Consider the following 27,007-nt stretch of genomic DNA (forward strand, 5'->3'; position numbering starts at 1 on the left):
TAAGAGAGAGAGACAAAGAGACACTTGACATCTTTTAAATGTGGTGCTGGAGAACAATGCTGAATATCTCATGGATGGATAAAAGAAAAAATGTCAGTATTCTCAATCAATTAAACATTAAAAAAAGACCCAGTGACATAGTCAACAAGAGGATACTTCAGTATTTTGAACATATATCACTACGAGATGGTGATAACATCAAGGAGGAAGTTATGCAAGGAAAAGTAGAAGCAAAACACAAGAAAGGAAGACTAAGAGCAAGATGGATAGATCAAATCAAAGGATCTCAAGACTTTCCTTGGAAGAAGCAACTGCCATGTCAAGAGATAGAAGTGGATGGAGAAACATTGTTCCCAAGGTGTTGAAAGTTTATTTTTCACTTGTTTAGATTATAATTATAATAAATTTAGTTTAATCCTTTATCCTAGTGTGAGCAAACAAAGTTTGTGCCTGAAAATATCTTCAGGACTGGGGTAAGGTAGTACAACACTGGGCAACTCGTAGTAAAGGTGAACCAAGCTAACATCACTCATATCTCAGTATCTCCCATAATGCAAAACATATCTCCTTGCGGATATGTATAATGTCATGCACCGTTAGGCAACTCCTATAGGTAAAGATGACCTCGCCATTGCTTCTGCCTGGTATGTCTACTTCTGGGCCTGGCTTCCACTGAAGAGACCTCAATAAAGGTTGAAACTAGTCTGGGTAGTGGCCCTTCCCTTAATGCATGACATTATACATATCCACAAGGAGATGTGTTTTGCATTATGGGAGATACTGAGATAGGAGTGATGTTAGCTTCGTTCACCTTTGCTACGAGTTGCCCGGTGTTGTACTACCTTACCCCAGTCCTGAAGATATTTTCAGGCGCAAACTTTGTTTGCTCACACTTGGATAAAGGATTAAACTAAATTTATTATTGTTACCAAGGTCACGAGTCTTCAGGCATGAGGAGATCAATGAAAAGAGAGACTCCCAACAGTGAAGATTCTTATCAAAATACACACAGTTCAACACACTCAATTTTCACACCATGCATCTGTTCTTACTACCACTTTTGTCGTTGTTAACTGTTATACACAAATTTGTGTACAAAGCTGACTAACAACAGTTAACCTTGATAATTAATATGCATTCAGTCTCAGTAGTAGTAATTAAATAAATTTTCAGTGAAATGCATATAATTCTTCAAAAATATTCCAAACAATAAAACTTATTTTTTCTCCACAATTCTACTGACTGTCATTGGCAAGCAACACAGCATCCTAACAGTGTAATTTTGACAATTATGCCATACTCACTCTTCTCATTTTTCATTATCATTGATTTCCTGATATGTATCTACAAGGGGTGTTCAGGTTACTATGACAGTACTACATGATTAAGTTTACATTATGATTAATCTCCTATCAACAATTTTCCTCCAAATCAATCTGTTACTTGTGAGCACTCCAATATTGTCGTATATTACATTCCGAGCTTCTAAGTCACTTCTGACTGAATCAATACAGCCTTCCTCTGGGTCTCTTTCCTGCCATCTTGGCATAAACACCTATTTTGCTAATCTTTCTTCACTCATTCTATTTAAGTGCCCATACCACCTTACATTAACTCTTCTGACTCATTCTTGAATGCTAATAATGTCAAGTTCCTTTCTAATATCTTCAGTTTTAATTTGATTCTACCATTGATGCCATCTGTTCACTCCCCTAATTTTTCTGAGAACCTCCATAGCTGTGGTCTCTAGTCTTTGATCAAGTGCTTTATTTCTAACTCAACTCTGAGATCCATAACTTAAAACTGGTTTGAACACTGTCTTCTATATTAATATATCACGCTTTCTGCAGACCCTGACTCTCTTGCTTCTCTTGTTTAATCTTTCAACAAACATCTGCCACATTTGCCCATGTATGCATATTATACTCCCAGTTTGGCATTTTGGCTAACTTCTCTCTTATTCCGTATAAATTTATTCAGCTGGCTACCCTAACTGAATAAATCTGGAAACACAACATAATAAGCTTTGCTTATTCTCTTGTCTGTTACCAGATTTAACTTGCTATCTTCACTAAAAATTTTGCCTAAATAGCCAAAATATTTTACTTGTTCTATAGGATCACCATTCAGAATGCAGGTGAAGTTTTCTGTGCTCCTGCCTGTTTTCATAGTTTTGATCTTTTTGTTGCTGATTTTCATGCCAAATTTGTTACAGTTGTTATTCAATTTAATTAGTGAATCTTAGAGACTTACACTAGATGTGTTCAGGAGTGCAACATGATAAAGAAAGAGCTAAGTTTGACATCACCAATTCTAATATCAGGCTTGATGCCACTTTCTCTCATAATGTGATCCATATAGATGATGAATAAGAGGGGCGATAATGTGCATCCTTGTCTTACCCCTGATTTTACATCTAACAATCTGCCTGTATTTCCTTCAATACTAACTGCTGACTGACAACTTAAATATAGTCTATGTATTGCTCTATATAATGTTTCAATCACCCCATATAATTGTACTGTTTTGAAAAGCTTTTCTCTGAGCATTTTGTCATATTCCTTTTCCAGATCCACAAAACTTAACTACAGTTCCATATCATATTCCCACGATTTCTCAACTGTTTCTCTTAAAGTGAAAATCTGATCTTTACAACCTCTATTTGGCCTGAACCCAGCTTGTTCTTCTCCAAGTTTTTCTTCCACAATCTTTCTCAACCTCTTTTCAAGTATGGGTGCATAAATCTTACCTGGGACACTTAGTAGAGAAATTCCTCTGTAATTCTCACATTCGGCTTTATTCCCTTTTTTATAGATGAGTACTATGGAAACTCTACTCCAATCACTGAGAATTCGATCTTCTGTCCAAGCCTTCTGAATTATGCAATGTAGCCACTGCAAAACCTTTATACTTCCATAAACGAAGCATTTCTGGTTGAATATTATATACTCCAGCTGCCTTTCCACATTTCAAGTTTTTGACAGATTTTTCTACTTCAAGTATTGATAAGTACTCCTCTTTCCATTCCTCTTGAAAATTTTCTAGTATGGTTCTGTCACTGTTGGTTCATTTAACAGTCTTTCAAAGTAATTACTCCAGACATCTAGGATATCCTTATCTTCAGTTTATCATCTTGGATTCCTTTTACAGTACTCTTTCCTCAATAGCCTCCAGAACATTTTGCCACCTTATTGGTATTTAATTTCCATACTCTTACATATGTCTTCCCATGAGTTTTGTTTAGCTACTTTTACACATAGCTGCTTAGCTCTCATGCATTTTTCTCTGTATTCTTTTAGGGAATCTGCTGTCTTATTTTCTAAGAACTTTTGGTATGCTTTCTTCTTTTCCAGGACTGCTTCTTTAACTTCCTGTATCCACCATGGTGTTCTTATTTTTCTATCTTTGCAGGCAACTTCACGACATACCTTCCTAGCTGAATCAATCAATCAATTCTTCTTCAGAGTTTGCCATTGAGACTCCAAGGTTTGGTTCTTGTTTTCAATTTGTTTAATTTTTTCCTCAATAATGTTTGTATAGTTGAATCTACAATTTACTTGTAAAAGCTGCTCAACTTTAATTTTTTTTTAAACTTTCCTATATACTGTCCTTTTCAATGTGCTATCTGTTTTTTTATCCTGCTTAGTACTAAGTAATGGTCACTTCCAATTTCAAATCCTCTGTACTTTCTTGTATCCTGAACAAGCATGATGATATCTCTATCAACAGAAATGTAGTCAATGAGTCTTTTATTTCTTGTGTCTTCTCTCCATGTGAACTTATGAACATCTTTATGTTGAAACATGGTGTTAGTAATGACTAGTCTGTATCCCGTCAGAAGTCTAGTAAATACTTACCATTATTATTCTATTTTTTTTTTCATTTTAATATTTGTAGTTTGTAGTCAGTGACCAACTGTTTTATATCTAATCAGCTCTCAGCTTCATATGTAATTTGTCATTTTCACTGAAAATAGCCAAAATATTTTTGTTTTTGTTTTATAGGTTCTTCATTCAGGATGCAGTTGATATCTTTTATATTCCTGCTTATTTTCATAATTTTTAACTTTTTATTTCTGATTTTCTTACAAAATTTGTTACAGCATTTATTCATCTTACTTATGGAATCCTGAACACGCTTACTGGATTGATTTAAGAGTATCACATTAGCTGCTTAAAATAAAGACCTGAGATAATATATCAAATTTTAATACCTAGTTTTATGCCCCTTTAATAATGAGATCCATAATGAATGATGTGATGATGAAGGAAATGATGAATTACAATGGAGATGGTGTGTACCCTTGTCTTACACCTTATTTTACATCAAAAGAGTAAATTAGCTGTATACAAGACGGTATTCAAGCCAATTTTAACTTATAGATCTGAGAGCTGGGTCAGAGGTAAAACACTTGACCAAAGACTAGAGACCGCAGATATGAGAGCCTGAGAAAGATTAAGGACATGAACAGATGGCATTAATGGCAATATCATATTAAAAATGAAGATATTAGGAAAGAACTTGACTTTGTCAGTATCCAGGAATGTGTTAGCAGAGCTAATCTCAGGTGGTATGGTCACTTAAACAGAATGGGCGAGGAAAGATTAGCAAAACAATTGTTCTCTACCAAGTTGGCAGGATAAAGACCCAGAGGAAGACCAAGATATAGGTGGATTGATACAGTAAAAAGTGCCTTAGAAGAGAGAAATATAAGATCTGATAATGTTGGTGTCTTGACAGGTAACAGATTGATTTGGAGGAAAATTGTAGTTAGGAAGTTAGTAATGATGTAATTTTTCATGTAGTACTATCATATCCTGTATACCCCTTGAGGGTATATATCAGGAATTTGATGATGGTGATGATGGTGATTAGCTTCCTGTGCTTCCTTTAGTTCTAACTGCTGACATGTAAATTAAATTAAACTTTCCAAGAAATTATATTCTTGTTTTATTCTTTATCTAAGTGCATGTGAAGATTCACAACTAGGCTATTTGTATATAAAGGCTGATGACTTAACATTAATTGCCTTTGTATCCCATAATGCAAAGCACAGGATTCACTTGCAAACTTTGTTTGCTTACACTAGAATAAAATAAAGAACAAGAATATAATTTCTTGTCAACTTTAATTTAATTTGCAACCAAGTGAAAAAACTTGGTATATGCCGACATGCAACTTGAATATGGACTGGTGTTTTCCTCTGGTGAAAGTGATAATCGAGCTGGCGACCACTTGGAAATATGCAGATACTGAGTGAATTGCATTGTTTAGAGAAAAAAAAATTCCTTTTAAAGTCAGCTGTTAGATGTGAGGGTGGGCATTGAAATCATATCGTCAGTTCTTCTATATAAGGTCTGGAAATTATATGTACTGTATACCAAGAAACTTGATGATATGGAAGATTTTTTTTTTTTTTTTTTTTTTTTTTTGTGAAATAGTACTATAATTGAGTTAAAAGTATATAGCCTGGTTCTCTCTGCACTGAAATTGTCATTTCACATGTGAGTACCTTAGTGTGTAAATGGTAAAAAGTTTTTAATTGAGCATTTATAGTTAAGTCTATTTTAAATTTAAAATCAGTAAGTGCATTAATATTTTGCTTTTATTGTCAGAAACTTGACTGTGGAAAACCAGCAATGTATGACCTTTCAATTTAAATGGGGGATCTTTTTTTATTAACATGAGTGAAATTAAAGTCATATTTCTTCTTTCTTTCAGCTGTTGATGGGATTAGGAACTCAGGGAGCTGATAAAAAAAGTAGTGCATCCATTGCTTGTTTCCTTGTTTCCAATGGTGCTGACCTAAATATTAAGAACAAAAAAGGTCAAACCCCACTTGATTTGTGTCCTGATCCTAATCTTTGCAAAGCTTTGGCAAAATGTCATAAAGAAAGATCAAGGTAATTTTTAATCGGATTCATATATTATCATATTTTAAATAAAATACCTTAATTTTTTTTTTAGTTTATAATATTTATAGTATTTTAGTTATAGTAAAATTGTAATTTCATGTCAAATTATCATGTTCTCAATAAAATACATTTAAAAAATAATTTTATTTTATGGAAAAGGCTTTCCATGTATCAGTTTTAAATATAATTTACTTCATACATTTCTCATTAGCTGTAAACACTGTTAAGGGGTATTTTTTTAAAATACAGGTATCCCTTGCTTGACGCGGGATTTAATTAATGCAGCGAAATTCATTGCGACAATCCCTTTATATATATATATACATGGCAAGAGTTTTAATTAACGTTCCTTTAAAATTTGCCATGCAAACACATGCAGGCCTCGAAGAGTGTTTCCTGACCGAGAGAAAGAAAGTTGTGAGCATGATGACGCCATTCCTCCCATTAAGCATTAAGAGTGGGTGTATTACAAGCTCCATTGTTCTGCTGTATTTACAAATTATATTCTTCGTATAATTTTACAGCCCATTAATCATGTTGAAGAATAAGAGCAATCCCACAACTGGGTCATTAAGTGAAAAAAAGGGGATGAAAGTAATTACCTTAGATACAAAACTTGATATAATTAAAAGATTTAAACATGGTGAAAGTAAAAGTAAGATTGCAGTGAATTTGGTTTAAACTTATTGTTGAAATATCTTAATAGAAATATGTTATAAAACACTAATATCTTTAAGACACTAATTTTCTAAGGGAAAAACACTATAAAACAGACAAAAATCACCAATTTTACATGAGCGCTAAATTCACAATAAACCACAATGTATCCTTGAACCAATTTCCTTTTCCCGAATCATTTCTATATGATTGGTATTTCTTTCCTATTCTCCTGTTAACATCTCTAACAGGGACTAGTTTATATTACTACAGGTCAAATATTATTATTATTAATGTTGGACCTCCATGGAGTCAAAAGATTCATTGCAGAAGATACATGTCGTCATATACAAAGCTCAGCAAACTTTGCTTTAAACTCATTTGCTGTGTTTGCATTCCAAACACTCACACAATGCATTCTGCTCACCAACTGCTCTCCATGCAAAAAAATCTGTTCCCCATTCCTTTGCTCTCATACCCACCTTATACAGTTTCCAGGGATGTCCTCTTGTTCTATTACCTTCCCTTTCTATGAAAAATTTCTTTCATATTAATCTGATGAATTTATGTGTCTAAATTATATCCCCCTCTCCTCCTGCTATTCATGAGGTATTACAAATTGCATTCCCTCAAGCTGTCTTCATACTCCACATTCCAGAGAAGATTCACAAAGGTATGTTAATACCTTTGTGAATCTTCTCTGGATCCTTTCTAACATATCCTTGTCACAATGGAAACCAGGTGACCAAATCTGTGCACAATAATCCTTAGGCCTGAAGCCTCATACAGTGAAGCCATAAGCTTTATTTTATTATTATTATTATTAGACACCTCCAGGGAGTCCAAAGACTCATCGAGGGAGGGCACCTGCTCTACAGCTCTGTCTCCGCCACTCAATCCACCAACTGATCAAAACTACACCAATGCCACCACCGACTACCACTAGTATTTCCAAAAACAATGTCAAATATCCATGTCCACGCTTGGATTCGAACTCGCAATCTTTTTGCTCACATCAAGGATGTAGAGGAGTACCATGACATGAAGAAATAAAGGTTATGGTTCCACTGTATGAAGCTTCAGGCCTATGAATTATTGTGCACAGATTTGGTCACCTGGTTTTCATTGTGACAAGGATATGTTAGAAAGGATCAAGAAAAGATTCACAAAGGTATGGCCTTTACAATGTGGAGTATGAAGACAGATAGAGGGAATGCAATTTGTAATATCAGGAGAGGAGAGGAGGATATGATTGAGACATAAATTTGTCAGAGTTGTTACCAGTTTAATATGAAAAAAATTTTTCATAGAAAGGGAAGGTAATAGAACAAGAGGACATCCCTGTGACCCATGAACTTGAGTCCTTGAACACCACCACTTCCACATCTCTCATCTCCTCTACCTTCAAAATTTCTCCAAGCAGTGTGTACTTGGATCCTATCATCATTTGCCATTCAGAACCTTATATTTTTGCTATATTCAGCTGATAGTTCCAGTCACTTGCTCACTGATACAGTCTGTTCAAGTTTTCCCCAATTTTGCATTATTTGCAAACAGTTACATATCTCAAGTTAAACCCTTCCCATTATCATTAATATACAAGTTGAACATTAATGGCCCCACTGCACACTACTAATGTGATTGTCCTCTTTCAGGATCTTCCCCCCCCACCTGTATACAATTTGCTGATACCTATCTGACCTATCCAAGTCACCTATCCAACTCACTAGTCTATTATCCAATCCCATTCATTTCAATCTAGTTATCAGCTTGTTGTGTGGCAGTGCCAAAAACCATGGCAAAATCTAAGTATAGCACTGCATATGCATCTCCACTGTGCAATGTTTTCTTTACCTGGTTATAGATCATAAGCAAATTTGTAAAACATGACTTACCTTTATCAACCCTTCACAGAAAATACTGCTGTTTTCAATTGATTTCTGTATCCTAGCTCTCACTAAGAGTACTTTAACAACAACTCCAGATTTATAGATTGGCCTATAATTTATAGCCACAGTATCACCACCTTTGTGAAATGGAACAATTTCGCCTTCTTTCCATTTCCTTGGAACCTTTCTGTTGAGATCCCTGGGATGTAGCCTTGGCTTACCTATTTAATAAAACAGGTATGTGCCAAGGCTACTATCTAATCCTGGAACCTTAAAACACGGTAACATATCATCAAGCCTTATTGACATCAAGCTACTTACTTAATTTCTCATATATTTCTTGCTTACTCACAAGTAAGCCTTCCTCTCCCATTTCCTCTATACTTGAGCTTCTCCTGATTTCATGCCGATGAGAATGAAACACCCTGATGAATTGTTCAGCGAATACTTCAGCTGTGTCCTCTGCAGCAGTTACTAATCTTCATCTATTAACATCATCTTACCATAATTGTTCTTCCTTGCCACATATTGGAAAACTGTCTAGGATTTTTCTTACCTGATTTGCTAATTTCTGTTCATACCATACATCCTTTTGCTGTCATCACCAAATTAATCACCTTCCTGGTCTGCTCTTTATACTCTTCAAGCAACTGATTATTACCATTATTCACCTTGTGCTGCCTTCACAGTACCATCTTTCACATTTCTTGCTTAATTCCTAATGTGTTTTTATGGAGACAAAAACACACGTGTTGGAGTAATTATTTTACTTATAAATGAAAATAACACTGGATGTTTTGACAATCCATCATTCTTATCAAGAAGAATGCTGACCACCAAAAGGCTGAGTAAGGTAGGCATCAAATGAATGAATGAAGGTTCTTTCTTTCAAGGTTATCACTCTCCACCTCATACCATACTACCTCAAACCATTGCCACTGTTTCCCTCTTGCATCTCCACTTTTGTGTAAACATAATTATCCTGCTGTTATCAGCAACAATCCCACTCTCTTCTTGTCCTTTTTGTCCTCATGAAAAACATCACACCCTTCCATTTCTATTTGAAGATATATTCCTTATCCAACTATGTTTCACTTATTGCAACAATTTTTTTGTGAATAAGCTCAGGCAATGTACCATTTCATTTCCTTTATTTCTGATGCTCCTTTTGTTTGTAAATAAACACAATGGTTCATTTTTATGTCTGTAATCAGTTTATCCATGCGACTTGTTGGTTTTGATTTCCTCATATCCATCCATCCTTTTATTACTACTTACCCTATATATCTCCTTACATCCCAGTCCATCCCATTTTTATTCTACCTACTCTATACTCACATTCACTACTGCTTCCAACATCCACTCTCTCCTTATACCATGTCTTCCATCCTCCCCCATTTTCCCATCCATCTTACATTCCTGTTCTCTTATCATCATCTCTCACACTACTACTGTTTCCATTTACGACCACTTCAGTCTCACCAGTTACCCTCTCCTGCTCTTTCACTTCATCTTTTACATCCTCTGGTCTCTTGTTCACATCCCTCATGACATTTCCTTCCAGCAATAATCTCTCCATCTGATCCCCACCAAATCCATTTAAATGCAAACCTTCACTATTGTACAAATCCATCCTTCCATGAAATGCATCCCACATATTTGCAAACTCCACTCCCTTCTCCTCACACAGGTATGCCAAGATGTGATTCTTGCTGTCTCTTTCAACTCATCACTCTCATACCTTGGTAACATACTGATCTCCTTTCCTACCACACTGTTTTCTTTCACTCTCTTCAACAACCTCTAATATCCATTCTTACAGTCTCCTTATGTACAACCAAATCATTTGTTCCTACAACCACCACTTACTCTCTCTCTCTCTCTCTCTCTTGCTCATTTTCTTCTCGTATCCAAAGCATCAATTATTTTATTAATCCTCCTTCCTTGAAACAAACCTTATGGACCATCTAATTTACAACACCTTTAGGAATCTCCCTACATCCCTATTCTGAAGTCATTTGTCACTTTTTTTCCTTCTACTTTCCTTCATTCTATCCTTTTGCACTCTTTCATTGCTGTCTACCAAAGTTTTAATCTCATTGTGCATATTCATCATCTCATCTTATTTCTCATTCTGATCAACTTGTTTGTCATATTTTGCATCCTGGCAATCACACTGTCACTGTCATTTTTACCTCTTGGTCTCTTATTCCTACGTTTCTTCACTTCCATGATGTCACTTACTTTTGTTCTGTTATTCATTCAGAGTCTTGCTCAAGTAATTATGCTTGCTATGAAAGCAAGCATTATTACTTGAGCAAGACTCTGTATGAAAATGACTCCTGGAATGAATCCAGGAATCATTTTCACATTTACTAATAATTCACAGCCCATTAAAATATTGCACTTTTGACATACCTATACCTTTTTTTGTCTGCTGTTCTGTCTCTTACAAACAATATAATAAATTTAGTTTAATCCTTTATCCAAGTGTGAGCAAACAAAGTTTGCGCCTGAAAGTATCTTCAGGACTGGGTTAAGGTGGTACACACCAGGGCAACTCGTTGCAAAGGTGGAGCAAGCTACCAACACTCCTATCCTAGTATCTCCTATAATGCAAAACACATCTCCTTGCGGATATGTCTATTGTTATGCATTAAGGGAAGGGCCACTACCCAGACCGGTTTCGACCTTTATTGAGGTCTCTTCAGTGGGAGCCAGGCCCAAGTCGAGATATCAGGCAGAAGCATTTGCAGGTCATCTCCACCTATAGGAATTGCCAATTGGTGTGCCACCCTTTTTTAATAAATTACTCTGGATTTAGAGAAAGATGTTGAAAGTTTATTTTCCACTTGGTTAGAGTATAATAAATTTAGTTTAATCCTTTATCCAAGTGTGAGCAAACAAAGTTTGCGCCTGAAAGTATCTTCAGGACTGGGTTAAGGTGGTACACACCAGGGCAACTCGTTGCAAAGGTGGAGCAAGCTACCAACACTCCTATCCTAGTATCTCCTATAATGCAAAACACATCTCCTTGCGGATATGTCTATTGTTATGCATTAAGGGAAGGGCCACTACCCAGACCGGTTTCGACCTTTATTGAGGTCTCCTCAGTGGGAGCCAGGCCCAAGTCGAGATATCAGGCAGAAGCATTTGCAGGTCATCTCCACCTATAGGAATTGCCAATTGGTGTGCCACCCTTTTTTAATAAATTACTCTGGATTTAGAGAAAGATGTTGAAAGTTTATTTTCCACTTGGTTAGAGTATAATAAATTTAGTTTAATCCTTTATCCAAGTGTGAGCAAACAAAGTTTGCGCCTGAAAGTATCTTCAGGACTGGGTTAAGGTGGTACACGCCTGAAAGTATCCTGAAGATACTTTCAGGCGCAAACTTTGTTTGCTCACACTTGGATAAAGGATTAAACCAAATTTATTATACTCTAACCAAGTGGAAAATAAACTTTCAACATCTTTCTCTAAATCCAGAGTAATTTATTAAAAAAGGGTGGCACACCAATTGGCAATTCCTATAGGTGGAGATGACCTGCAAATGCTTCTGCCTGATATCTCGACTTGGGCCTGGCTCCCACTGAAGAGACCTCAATAAAGGTCGAAACCGGTCTGGGTAGTGGCCCTTCCCTTAATGCATAACAATAGACATATCCGCAAGGAGATGTGTTTTGCATTATAGGAGATACTAGGATAGGAGTGTTGGTAGCTTGCTCCACCTTTGCAACGAGTTGCCCTGGTGTGTACCACCTTAACCCAGTCCTGAAGATACTTTCAGGCGCAAACTTTGTTTGCTCACACTTGGATAAAGGATTAAACTAAATTTATTATACTCTAACCAAGTGGAAAATAAACTTTCAACATCTTTCTCTAAATCCAGAGTAATTTATTAAAAAAGGGTGGCACACCAATTGGCAATTCCTATAGGTGGAGATGACCTGCAAATGCTTCTGCCTGATATCTCGACTTGGGCCTGGCTCCCACTGAAGAGACCTCAATAAAGGTCGAAACCGGTCTGGGTAGTGGCCCTTCCCTTAATGCATAACAATAGACATATCCGCAAGGAGATGTGTTTTGCATTATAGGAGATACTAGGATAGGAGTGTTGGTAGCTTGCTCCACCTTTGCAACGAGTTGCCCTGGTGTGTACCACCTTAACCCAGTCCTGAAGATACTTTCAGGCGCAAACTTTGTTTGCTCACACTTGGATAAAGGATTAAACTAAATTTATTATACTCTAACCAAGTGGAAAATAAACTTTCAACATCTTACAAACAAATTCTCTACATTCCACTATGTATACATGCTGCACTCATGATCATAAACCATTATTGAAAAAATCTATCCTATTAATTTCATTTGATTTTAGCACTGCTAGGTGTGTAGATCTCATTCATATCATATTGTCATCATTCACCAAGCTTCAAAATTTAGCAAAAGAATGTTAATTCTTTATATAAATATCAAACCCACAAAATGTTCAAAACATGCATTATGCTTAACTGTGAAAATAAACAAAATTTTACCAATACACAATCAATATCACAAATTATTACAAAAATGAAACTTATTTTTTTGAAAAGTGTTTCTCAGTGGCCTGTCACCACATTGCTTTATTGACTGTATAACATCTTATAGTCATTTAGCAGAATCCTACCTTCAAGTGTCAAATTGCAAGTGCATCCTCATACACTCATACAGGGCAGAATCCTCCCTCCCCATTTCTTTGCATGCCTTAAAAGTTATGATCTGTGTTGGGTTTTCTATCTTTGACCCTTAAGTTACCCATATACATATGCAGACATATGAATACCATACACAAATGTTATTCAAAAAAAAAAAAAAAATTATACTTTTTAAACAAGACTCATACCTAGAAAACTGAAGTCAGAAACTGATCTTTATAGTGGATTTAAGAAGAGGTGGTGCAGAAAAAGAAGAAATCATGATGACAAGTAAGTCATAATGAGAATACATAGTAAAATGTAAAAAAAGCAAGCAGTGTATAAAAGTAGCTAAAGAAAATTCATTGGCGACTTTGATAAGAACATGGAAGATATATATCAGAAATATGGCAAAATGTTCTGGAGTCTAGGGAAAAAGCTTAGAAATGGAGGAAAGAGCAATGCACATGGTTTTATCACAGATGGTAAAAGTGATATATATATATATATATATATATATATATATATATGAACTGTACGTAAAGATAATCACTTCAAAAATTGTTAAATGAATGATAAAAGCAGTGTGAGAATGTTGTTAGGAAATGGTCAAGAGGATTGCAGTTTGGAGTGTATATACAGGGTGTTCGGGATAAATTTGACAGTTTCGTAAGGAAAAAGAAAATCTTCTTTGTATCTATTAAATTTAATGAATTGACAAAAAAACATTACAGACAGAGTTAATTACAATACTATCAACAAGATTTACTCAAAATAACCACCATTAGCATCGATCACAGCTTCAATCCTGCTTCGAAACCTCGAACAAGCTGATGCTACAGTCTCCCTGGGAAGGGCCGCAAAAACTGTTTTAATTTTATCCATTAACTGGGCTTTTGTATTACTGGAAGTGCGATTGGTGTCTTTTTCAACTGCGCCCCATACAAAATAATCCATGAGGTTAAGGTCTGGGGAGTTTGGAGGCCAAACATTTGGACTGGTGAAGTCGTAGAAATTTTCAGACAACCATTTTTGACTTTTCCCAGAGGTGTGGCAAGGGGCCGAATCCTGCTGCCATACATACGGCCTACCATTGGCTACCCTTGTTATCCAGGGCTTGACTACTGTGTTTAGCAACTCCACGTAGCCATCTGAAGTCAACCTGAGGCCCTCTTGGAAAAAATGCGGAGGCATCACATTGCCTTCAGAGGATACACATCCGAAAACCATCACAGTTTGGGGAAATTTAGTCTGCATTACACGAGGAATGTCCTTTGTACTGTATGCAAGCCATCTGTTATTCTGCGTGTTGTGTTTTTGATCCTGGCAAAAGTTTTTCTCATCCTTATTTTGATGGCCGGCACGAATCATCATGATACAAGTTATTCTCTTCCATGATTCAGGTGGGTTCCAGCTATCCATCCTTTCTGACATCTTGTATATGAATGAAGAAGGGTCCAACCTTTTAAATGAAGAGAAGTGTGTGTTAATACATGTAACTTACGGAAAAATATAATTAATTATAAATATGTCAAATTTATCCCGAACACCCTGTATATATCATCACTTGAGGTAGAAAAACCCATCAGAAACCTAATATGGGAAAGGCAGCTGGAGTAGATGATATTCTGCCAGAAATGTTCAAATAAGGCAGTATAAAAGTTTTGATGTGGCTATATAATTCAGAATGTAGAATTCTGAGTGATTGATATAGTTATCTCATAATGTTGATCTATAAAAATAAAGTTGAATATCAGATTTAGTGTAATTTCCTTACTGAGTGTACGATTTATTCAAGCGTACGTGAAATGAGTGTAAAAATCCAACTCTCTGGTTGAGAAACTTTGGATGATAAAAAGGGAGTTTTAGGATTAGCTTTTCAGTTTAAAACAAATAGTGAGCGAGAAAATATAGAAAGATAACAGGGATCTGTATTTATATTTTGTAGATCTGAATAAGGCATACAACAAGGAAAGTTGTTCAAACATTGCAATTACATGACATAAACTGGATATCATACAGAACATCAGTACAGTAGATTGTCACTATAGTAAACTCATGTGGACCACAGAAACTGTTATACTGATATTTCTTATAATGAAAATTAACTAATCAGAATTGAAGCAGGTAAAGAAGAAACTCTTAGAGTAGCTGTGGTAGATGTGCTTTGTTCTCAAAATGCTTCATGTAAAAGTTGACTGGGGGGGGGGGGGGGGGAACTATGACAGTACTGTTTATTTGTAGATATTTTTCTTGCCAAGTGAAGTAATTTACACACATAGTAAATTTGAATAATTCAAAGATATCAGGAAGTAAGTTAGACTTTATTAAATCAAGAGTGTCCATTAGTGGTACGTTAGTAAATAAGGAAGTGATGAACAGTAATCATAAGGATATTTATCATCATCGTCATTAATTTGCTGATATATTATTAATAATATTCTATTGACAATTTTCCTCCAAAATTTTTTCTATTACTTTTTCAGAACTTGAATATTGTGATAATTAACATTTCATTCTTTTAAGGCACTTCTGACTGAATCAATCCACCTAGACTTTGCTCTTCCTCTGGGTCTTTTCCACCATCTTGGAATCAAACATCTGTTTTGCTAACGTTTCCTCTCTCATTCTATTTAAGTGACCATACCATCTTAGATTAGCACTGTTCACACATTCTTGAATGTATGAACATGTTCATACATTCAAGTTCATGTTCATACAATGTCATGTTGATTATTAATATCTTCAATTTTTAATATGATTCTGCCATTGATGCCATCTGTTCATTCCCCTGATTTTTCTGTAGTGTCTACTCTTCAAGTGCTTTATTTCTAACCCTACTCTCAAATCCATAACTTAAACTGGTTTGAACACTGTCTTGTACAAGGGTGGTCTGAAAAGTTCTTGGCCTTGACCATAGATGGTAACACTATCGGCAAGATTTTTTTTTTTTTTCTAAGTTGGTACATCTATCATAAGCATCCATGTGAAATTGCAAGTCATTCTATCAAGTAGTTTGTTTTATACTGCTTTATACTGCAAGTCATTCTATCAAGTAGTTTGTTTTATACAAATTTTATACTCAATTTTTTCTCTTGAAATTGATAAAATTGAGTATCGTACGGTTATAAAATTCTTTGTAAAAGAAGGTTTAACGCCAAAAGAAATTTATTCGAAGTTCATAAAAGTTTATGGGCATTCTTCTCCTTCGTTTTCGACAATTAAGAAATGGGCTGCCGAGTTTAAGCATGGCCGTACTAGCCTTGAAGATGATCCACATGGAGGACATCCAAAAAAGTGTAACAACACCAGTAATCATTGATCAAGTGCACGATATGGGCATGTGATATGGTATTGGATGACCGGCGAGTCAAAGTGCATGAAATTGCTGAGACTATATGTATTTCAAAATAACATGTAGGATATATTTTGCACGAAGAATTGCAAATGAAAAAGCTTTGGCAAGATGGGTGCCGTGCTTGCTCACAGCAGATCAAAAACACACTCGCATGAAAATCTCGGAATAGTGCTTGGAGAGTTTTAACAAGAATAAAACTGATTTTGTGTGTCAATTTATTACTATGGATGAGACTTGGATTCACTATTACACACCAGAATCTAAACAGCAGTCAAAACAGTGGACAGAAGCCATTGCATCTTGCATCATTGCCGATGCAAGGTCATTGCATCGGTGTTTTGGGATACTAAAGGTATTTTATTTATTTTATCTTGAAAAGGGTAAAACAATAACCAGGGAATATTATTCCAATCTTTTAACCAGACTAGACGAAAAAAATTTGTGAGAAAAGACTCTGCAGAAGAAAAAAAATCATCTTTCATCAGGAAAATGCACCTGCCCACAAAGATGTTTTGGCAATGGGAAAATTAAGGGATCTGCACTATGAATTGTTGGAACATCCATCGTATTCTCCATATTTGGCTCCCTCTGACTTCTATCTCTTCCCAAAACTAAAACTCTTCCTTGCTGGTCAGCATTTTTCTTTGAATCAAGAGGTGATTGCAGCGCATCTGTAGAGGGGTATTTTGTAGATCTTACTGAGAACCACTGCAGGGATGGGATAATGGTGCTGGAATAAATATATTAGTCTTAAGGGAGATTATGTTGGAAAATAAAAATAATTTTGAAATTATTTTTATTTTCTCATATACTACTACTCTCATATACTGCTAGTTTGGTGTTTTGGCTAATTTCTCAATTGCATATAAATTCATTCATCTAGTAACACACCATACCAGCTTTGCTTATTCTTTTGTCTATTTCCAGATTTAACTTCCTATCTTCACTAAAACTGTACCTAAATAGCTGAAATATTTTACTTGTTCTATAGGCTCTCCATTCAAAATGCAACTGAAGTGTTCCACGTTCCTGCCAATATTTCATAGTTTTGGTGTTTTTATTTCTGATTTTCATGTCAATGTTACCATTCTCATTCAGTTTAGTTAGAGAATCCTGGAGACTTGCACTCAATATGTTTCCGAGTACATTATCATCATCATCAAATTTCTGACATGTACTTTCAAATGGTGTATAGGATAAGATAGTACTACATGAAAAATTTACATCACCACCACTAACTTTCTATCTACAATTTTCCTCCAAATCATTCTCTTACCTGTCAAGACTCCAACATTATCAGATCTTATATTTCTGTCTTCTAAGGCAGTTTTTACTGTATCAATCCACCTATATCTTGGTCTTCCTCTGGGTCGTTTTCCTGCCAACCTGGCAGAGAACACTTATTTTGCTAATCTTTCCTCTCCCATTCTGTTTAAGTGACCATACCACCTAAAATTAGCTCTGCTAACACATTCCTGGATGCTAACAATGTCAAGTTCTTTCCTGATATCCTTGTTTTTAATATGATATTGCCATTGATACTACCATCTGTTCATGTCCCTAATCTTTCTCAGGATCCTCATATCCGTGGTCTCTGGTCATGTGTTTTTTTGTATTTTTTTACCCAGTTCTTAGATCCATAAGTTAAAATTGGTTTGAAGGCTGTCTTGTATACCGCTAATTTAGTAATTAATTTACGGAATTAACAGCGCATATAAAGTAAATTAATTAAAGATAACTTTAATGAATCACTTCTATATTTCAACAATGTCACATTGTCATCTTCAGGAACATAAAGATATGATATGTGCACTACAGGAACTAACAAAGCAAATGAGGAAGAAATTAAGACACTAATTTTGTTCCTAAAGTCCTAATGGTGCCCTCTTGCGGGCTAATTTGGTAGTCTTGGCCGTTGGGCTGAAGTTCTCATAATGAAAGTCTCCCAAATTTGGGGCAGTTTCATCCGGTTTCACCAGTACAGCCGCTCTGGGCTGGCAGACCATGCCTTAGATACCCACCATAAAATTCGTTGGAAGAAGACAAAAATAATCCATCGCAGCAAGTTTAAATACGAAAGGTTATTCAAAGAATCTTCAGCAGCTCTAAAAAACGTTCCTAACCTCAACAAATTTGGGTGCATGAAACTGCCCCAAATTTGGGAGACTTTCATTATGAGAACTTCAGCCCAACGGCCAAGACTACCAAATTAGCCAGCAAGAGGGCACCATTAGGACTTTAGGAACAAAATTAGTGTCTTAATTTCTTCCTCATTTGCTTTGTTAGTTCCTGTAGTGCACATACCATATCTTTATGTTCCTGAAGATGACCATGTGACATTGTCGAAATATAGAAGTGATTCATTAAAGTTATCTTTAATTAATTTACTTTATATGCGCTGTTAATTCCGTAAATTAATTACAGTTATGTCTAACCAACGTATAAGTCTTACCACTAGAATCGCTAATTTAGTGTTTTGACTAATATCTCTCTTATTCCATATAAATTTATTCAGTTTACTTCTTACCATACCAGCTTTGTTGATTCTGTTGTCTATTTCCGTATTTAATTTACCATCTTCACTAAAAATCATGCCTAAGTAGCTGAAATGCTTTACTAGCTCTCTAGGTTCTCCATTCACAATGCAGTTGATATTTTCAATGGTTCTTCCTATTTTCATTATCTTTGCCTTGTTAATGCTGACCATACCATAACAATTATTGAATTTAGTCAAAGAATCTTGCACACTTGTACTGGATTTATTTTGAAGTATAACATCATCCGAGAACTATAGTTAATGCAAAGTCATCCCTTGTTTTTATGTTGCACTTTTGAGGATGTGTTCTCATATCTGCAGATTCTTTTAATGGTCTTCAGAAGAATCTGTAATCTATTATTATTATCATTAAGACACACCTCCATGGAAGTACTCATCAAGGGAGGCCACATGCTACATGCACAGGCTATCATACTTATTCTTGAATTCATTCACACTGCTTGCACATACAACATCCATTAGCAATCTATTTCAATCACACACCACTCTATGAGAGAAAAATCTAAATCTCACCCCTCTTCTTAGCTGCATTCATTCTCAGCTTCCAATGATGCCTGCCCTCTTGTCGTTTTCCCAACCTTCATAAAATGAAAAATTCCATCAACTGAAATACTGTATGATCCTTTCAGAAGTTTGTAAGTCTTAATCATATAACCCTCCCCTTTGCTAGTGTTTTAGTTTCTGCAGTCTACAAATTCTCAATCTGTTTTCATAATCAGTATTTCACAATCCTGATATAATTTTTAACACTTTCCTTTGCACTCTCTCCACTGTATCAGAATCACAGTTGAAACCAGGAGACCAGACCTGTGCACAATAGTCCAAGTGAGGACTAGTCAAGGCCTTGTAAAGAGGAGAAGCAAAATGGCATCCTTATCTTTACATGTCAAAGTTCATTTCAGCATTGCAATTATCTTTTTGAGTTGTATTTGCAATCTTTGCTATATCATCGTCATCAAATTCCTGCATTTACCCACAAGGGGTGTACAGGATATGATAGTACGACATGAAAAAATTATATCATTACTAACTTCCTATCTACAATTTTCCTCCAAATCAGTCTGTTACTTGTCAAGACTCCAACATTATCAGATCTTATATTTCTATCATCGAAGGCACTTTGTACCGTATCAATCCACCTATATCTTGGTCTTCCTCTGGGTCATTTTCCTGCCAACCTGGCAGCGAACACTTGTTTTGCTAATCTTTCCTCACCCATTCTGTTTAGGTGACCATACCACCTGAGATTAGCTCTGCTAATGCATTCCTGGATGCTGACAATGTCAAGTTCTTTCCTAATATCCTCGTTTTTAATATGATATTGCCATTGATGCCATCTGTTCACGCCTATAATCATTCTCAGGACTCTCATATCTGCAGTCTCTAGTCTTTGGTCAAGTGTTTTACTTCTGACCCAGCTCTCAGATCCATAAGTTACAACTGGTTTGAACACTGTCTTGTATACAGCTAATTTAGTGTTCCGACTAATTTCTCTCTTATTCCATATGAATTTATTCAGTTGACTTCCCACCATACCAGCTTTGCTGATTCGGTTGTCTATTTCTATATTTAATTTACCATCTACAGTAAAAATCGTGCCTAAATAGCTGAAATGTTTTACTTGTTCCACAGGTTCTCCATTCACAGCACAGTTGACATTTTCAATGATTCTGCCTATTTTCATTGTCGTTGTCTTTTTATTGCTGACCTTCATACCATATCTATTACAACAGCTATTCAATTTAGTCAGAGAGTCTTGCAGACTTGTAGCGGATTTATTTAGAAGTATAACATCATCTGCATAAAGCAAAGAGCTGACATTAACATCTCCAATTTTGATATCATGTTTAATACCACTTTCCTTCATAATGTGATCCATATAGATAATGAATAACAGAGGGGATAATGTACATCCTTGTCTCACACCAGATTTAACATTAAACCATCTTCCTCTACTTCCTTCAATTCTAACTGCTGACTTACAACTCAAATAAAGACTAAGTATTGCTTGATGTAATGCCCCATTGACACCATATAACTGCAGCGTATTGAATAGCTTCTTTCTTGGAACCTTGTCATATGCTTTTCCAAATCGACAAAACTTAAATACAGATCTCTGTTATATTCCCATGCTTTCTCGACTGTTTGTCGTAAAGTGAAGATCTGATCCTGACAGCCTCTGTTTGGCCTGAATCCAGCTTGTTCTTCACCAAACTTGTCTTCCACAATTCTTCTCAACCGTTTCTCAAGTATACTTGCATAGATCTTGCCAGGAACAATCAGTAGTGAAATACCTCTGTAATTCTCACATTCAATTTTATTTCCCTTTTTATATATTGGTACTATGAGAGCTCTACTCCAATCATCAGGAATTCGTCCCTCTGTCCAGGCTTTCTGAACTATGCAGTGCAGCCACTGTAAGACTCTTATACCACCATACTTCAGCATTTCTGGTCGAATATCATCTACTCCAGCTGCCTTTCCACATTTCAAGCCTTTGATGGCTTTTTCTACTTCAAGCATGGATATGTATTCCTGATTACATCCCTAGTCAGTGTTTTTTATCACTGCTTGTTTCATTTAGCAGTTTTTCAAAGTAATTACTCTATACTTCAAGGATATCTTTTTCTCCAGTTTTCATGTCACCTTTATCATCCTAACTCCTTTTACAGCACTCTTTCCTCCATTCCTAAGCTTCTTCAACAACCTCCAGAATATTTTGCCACCTTCTTGATATTTATTTACTATATTCTTGCCAAAGTCCTTCCATGCTTTTGTTTAGCTAGTTTTACACAGTGTTTAGCATTCTTGCATTTGTCTCTATATTCTCTAAGTGCACAAGCTGACTTATTTGACAGGAACTTTTGATATGCTTTTTTCTTTTCCTTCACTGCCTCTTTAACTTCCTGTGTCCACCAGGGAGTTCTGATTTTTTTATCCTTGCAGACAGCCTCACCACATGCCTCTCTGGCAGAAACAATTAATGTTTTCTTCAGAGTTTGCCACTGAATCTCCAAAGTTTGATTCCTGTTCTCAAACTCTTTCATTTTTTCTTCAATAATCTTTGTGTATTTTAGTCTACAGTTCACATCTGAGAGCTGCTCAACTTTTATTCGCTTTAAAACTTTCTACATGTTATTCTTTTCAATATGAAATTCAATTTTATGCTGCTGAAGACTAAATAGTGATCACTTCCAATTTCAAATCCTCTGTACACTCTGGTGTCCTGCACCAGGGAGAAAACATCACTATCAACAATAACATAGTCAATGAGACTTTTCTTATTCCTTGCCTCTTCTCTCCATGTGAATTTGTGCACATTTTTATGTTGGAACATGGTGTTAGTAATAACCAGTCCATGTCCTGAGCAGAAATCCAAAAGATATTTGCCATTATTATTAGCTTTGCTCTTTTCTCCAAATTTTCCCAAAATATTTTTGTATGTCTCACAATCATTTCCTACTCTGCTATTTAGATCCCCAACAAGGACCAACTGTTCCTTTTTCATTGTGTCAGTTGCTTTTTCTAAAGCCTCAAAAAATTCCTCCACTTCTACCTTAGTAGAACCTTCTGTGGGACCATAGGCACAAATAAGTCTCATTGTCCAGTTCCCCATTCTCATATTTGCCCACATTACTCTACTTTAGACTGACTGCCATTCAAGAAGATTAGCCTTGTATTTTATGTTGAATACTATGGCTACTCCGTCATTGCCTGAATATAACATTTTGTATTTATTGCTCAGAAAGATCTCACCAGTTTTGGTCTTTTTTGTTTCAGTCACCCCTATTATGTCGATCTGGTACTTATCTAATTCCTCAACTAGCTCCATTTCTTTGCCATTCAGGCTTCTTATGTTGATAGTACCGATCTTTAACTCTGGTGATGTTGAGTTGGGGTTTGTTTTCAGATTTGAAAACAAAAAAAATTTTTCAGAAAATAAAAAATGATGTTACAACATGACAAAATCTTTGCTATATGATACTTAAAATTCAACTTCCTACTAAACTTCAAAATCCCTACCCAGACCAGCTTCTTCTAGCATAATCCCATCAATATAATATGACATCGGATATTTAATCATGCCAAAGTGCATGACTTTACATTTTCTGACATTGAACTAACATCCATTTTCCATTCCCACAATTCCAGCTTATTTAAATCATTCTGCAAGTACTGCATTCCTGATTACTACCTATCTTTGCATCACACCAAATAGCTGTATGTTACTTCTCAAATCCTTCCCAATATCATTAATGTACAGATTGAATAACAGTGGACCAAGCACTGATGCTTGTGGTACACCACTAGTTACCTTAAATCTTGCAAAACTCATGTTCCCTATATATCACTTGGTGATTTCTGTCATTCAGCTATTCCTCTTATCCACTCTAATATTTTATAATCCAAATCTGTACTCTCCAATTTATACAACAGTCTTCCATGCTATATTCTGTTAAAAGCCTTAGCAAAAATCCAAAAGCATCATGGTGCATCCATTACTCTTGTCTAGCCCATTGATAACATTATTACAGATTGTGAGCTAGTTGCTAAAACATGACCTTCCCTTAGTAAACCCATATTGCTCATTGCAAAGTAGAGCTTCTCTGTCAACCCATTTCTGAATGCAAGTCCTAACCAACTTTTTCAAAATCTTTACTACCACTCCTGAGATGCTGATTGGTCGATAGTTGGATCCATCAATCTTTTCACCGACCTTGTGCAATGGGGTTACCATACATTCTTTTCAAATTATTTCAAATTATATATGTGGAGCATTTTTCTTTGTTTGCATAATACTTGATATTGGTTTTAGTTATACAAAGGGGGTATCAAAAAGTTTCGAGACTAGCTCTGTTTACAAGATATTCCTGCCACTTCTGGAATGTGTCCTGGAAGTCTTTTTTTCGAAGCGTGTCAGGCACCTTCTGCAATTTGCGCTGGATCTCTACAATGGTGGAGATCCAGCGCAAATTGCAGAAGGTGCTCAAAACGACGACCTTTGAGCTGGATCTTCATCTTTGGGAAGAGGGCGAAGTTTGCAGGAGCCAAATCTGGCGAGTAGGGTGGTGCAGAAGTGAGAGCATGTTGTTTCCGGTGACAGGGTGCATTGTCATCTTGGAGCATCCAGTTTTTCGCGCACCACAGATCCAGTCGCTTTTGCCGAATGTCCTCCTTCAGATGCCTTAAAACCTGGCAGTAGAACTTGCTATCGACAGTCTAGTCCCTAGGAAAGAATTCTCGATGCACACTACCACGAATGCCAAAAAAGATGATGAGCATGTGCTTGGTCAAGCTTCGGACCTGTTTTTCGCGCACCACAGATCCAGTCGCTTTCGCCGAATGTCCTCCTTCAGATGCCTTAAAACCTGGCAGTAGAACTTGCTATCGACAGTCTAGTCCCTAGGAAAGAATTCTCGATGCACACTACCGCGAATGCCAAAAAAGATGATGAGCATGTGCTTGGTCAAGCTTCGGACCTGTTTTTCGCGCACCACAGATCCAGTCGCTTTCGCCGAATGTCCTCCTTCAGATGCCTTAAAACCTGGCAGTAGAACTTGCTATTGACAGTCTAGTCCCTGGAAAAGAATTCTTGATGCACACTACCGCGAATGCCAAAAAAGATGATGAGCATGTGCTTGGTCAAGCTTCGGACCTGCCTCACCTTTTTCGGTCGGAGAGATGATGGGCTCTTCCACTGTGAAGACTGATGCTTTGTCTCAGGGTCATACCCGTACACCCAAGTTTCGTCACCAGTAATCATCCTCGACATGAAGGACGGATCATTCATGGCATGCTGACGGAGTTCTTGGCAGACTTCAATGTGGTGTCCTTCTGCTCCTGGGTCAGCAGCCTGGGGACGAACTTGGCAGCAACACGGTGCATGTTCAAATCACAAGTGACGATTGCCTGGACTGTTCCGTATGACACACCGACAATGGCAGCAGTGTTGTGGAGTGTTCTCCGACGATCCTCATGCACAAGTTTCTGAATGGTTTCGACATTTTTGGGGGTTGAGCTTGTTGAAGGTCTTCATGATCTCTCGTCATCTTCCAGTGATCTTCTTCTGCTCTTGAAGTGTGCGTGCCACTCAAAACACCTTGAACGACTCATTACAGCATCGCTGTAAACTTGCCAAATCATGTCAAATGTCTCTGTCGCAGATTTGCCCAGTTTCATTTAGAATTTCGCGTTCGCTCTTTGTACTAACTTGCTGTCCATGATGAAATCACAGGCGTGGTAACTCGCATGGTCAGAATAGCACCAGTTGCACAGCTCCCAATGTACACAGGATGATGTCTTTTGGCACACTGACTTATGAAGGTCGGTGCCTTCTGTGACTTTTGTAACACACCAACAGATGGCAGCCTTGTGCTGCCATCTGTTGGTGTGTTACAAAACTAGTCTCAAAACTTTTTGATACCACCTCGTATGTGCTGCCAGTCCTGATTTGTGTTTTCTTTCTTCTCATTGTCTTTGATGTGTTCAGATTGGTGTACCTCTTTTGACCTACTTGTCTGTCCTTTATATGGTATGGAACACAGCTACACCACTGATCTTGTTTGACACCTAGTGTTTTTAAGAGATGGATGTGTAGGTTTCGGAGGTTTCAGGAGATTGGAGATCTTGTTGATGGGGTAGAAAGCATCTTTTATATTTTGTTGATGCAGTATCCTCTCCTTGTTATTTTCTCTCACTAATTTTATATAGGGTAAATTTACTGCTCCTCTAAAGTCTTGATTTTCATGTTCATCTGACTTTTTTGAAAGTTGACATAGAATTTTGTTGACTAATGTTCTATTATAATTATTCAACAATAATTATTATTTATTACACAAGCTCCATCCAATAATTATTGTTGGATGGAACTTGTGTAATCTAAATCTTGGTTTCTTTTATCTATATTAGTAGAAATTCTGTAAGCTCTATCAATAGGGAATGAATTTTGTCTATTTTCTGTGCTGGGTGGTGATGAGATATGACATGTAAATAACATCAGGTGTTTGTTGGCTTTCTATAAACCAAGAAATTGAGCATAATCTGTTTGGCTATTTTAACAAGTGTATCCAAAAATGGTAACAATCTGTTTACCTCCAATTCAACAGTGAATTTAATCCGAAGATGAATGTTGTTTAGGTAGGCGTGCAATTCTTCCAGTTGAGTAATAGAGCCTGGCCAAACAATGAAAACACCATCGTCATATCTGAGTGAAACTTTAGGGTGTGTTTCTTGGTACTGAAAGGCATTTTCTTCAAACCACTTCATGTATAGATTTGCTAATGAAAGGAGTGAGGGAAGAACTAATTGGTAATCCTTCCTTCTGTTCAAAATATTTCTCTTAGAATTTGAAGAAAGTGCTGTTGATGCAATATTTAAAAAGATCTATGGTGTCTAGTGGATAGAGGTCTTGTAGCGATTGTAAAGTTTCTGTTCTTGGTATGTTGGTGAATAGATTAAAGATGTCAAGGCTTGCAATTAGATCAGTGGGATCAATCCAAACAGGTATCTACAAGATCAGCTATAGCTGTGGTTTATACTACAGACAAGCAGCTCAGAAGAAGTACACCAATCTGTACATATCAAGAACATCGAGAATGAAAAATAAAAACACAAATCAGGCCTGGCAGCACATACAGTTTAAACCAAAGTCAAATATTATTGCAGTAAACAAAAATTCTCTACATAGATTACAGATTTTTCTCAAGAATCAGCTGAATGAGGAAACATTCTAATCAGGGGATGACAACATGACATGCAAAATGTTACTAGTAGTATGCAGCAAACCATGAACCAAGCAAACAACATCATAGCAAATACACACTTTCCACTGTTATTCATTGTTCAAATATTTTCTTTATGCCATTAGCTTTTTTTTTTTTTTTAGTTTATTTGCTTATTTCCCCTGACAATGTGAAACACAAGAATTTTCATGAAAAAACTAGTAGAGCAGTAAATA

General features: G+C 36.3%; 1 protein-coding gene across 1 annotated transcript in view; it reads left to right on the forward strand.

Moving 5' to 3' along the window:
- Positions 1-27,007, forward strand: part of mib1 (E3 ubiquitin-protein ligase mind bomb 1) — a 515,003-nt gene that overhangs the window by 419,292 nt on the left and 68,704 nt on the right. The window contains exon 16 of the mRNA XM_090415624.1: positions 5,722-5,903. Coding sequence (XP_090271750.1) covers positions 5,722-5,903 — 182 coding nt within the window. The remainder of the gene's footprint in view (positions 1-5,721; positions 5,904-27,007) is intronic.

Source organism: Typopeltis vanoorti, chromosome 3 (assembly GCF_054136105.1).
Source record: "Typopeltis vanoorti isolate ZY-2024b chromosome 3, IOZ_Tvanoo_1.0, whole genome shotgun sequence".
NCBI classification, from domain to species: Eukaryota; Metazoa; Arthropoda; class Arachnida; order Uropygi; family Thelyphonidae; genus Typopeltis; species Typopeltis vanoorti.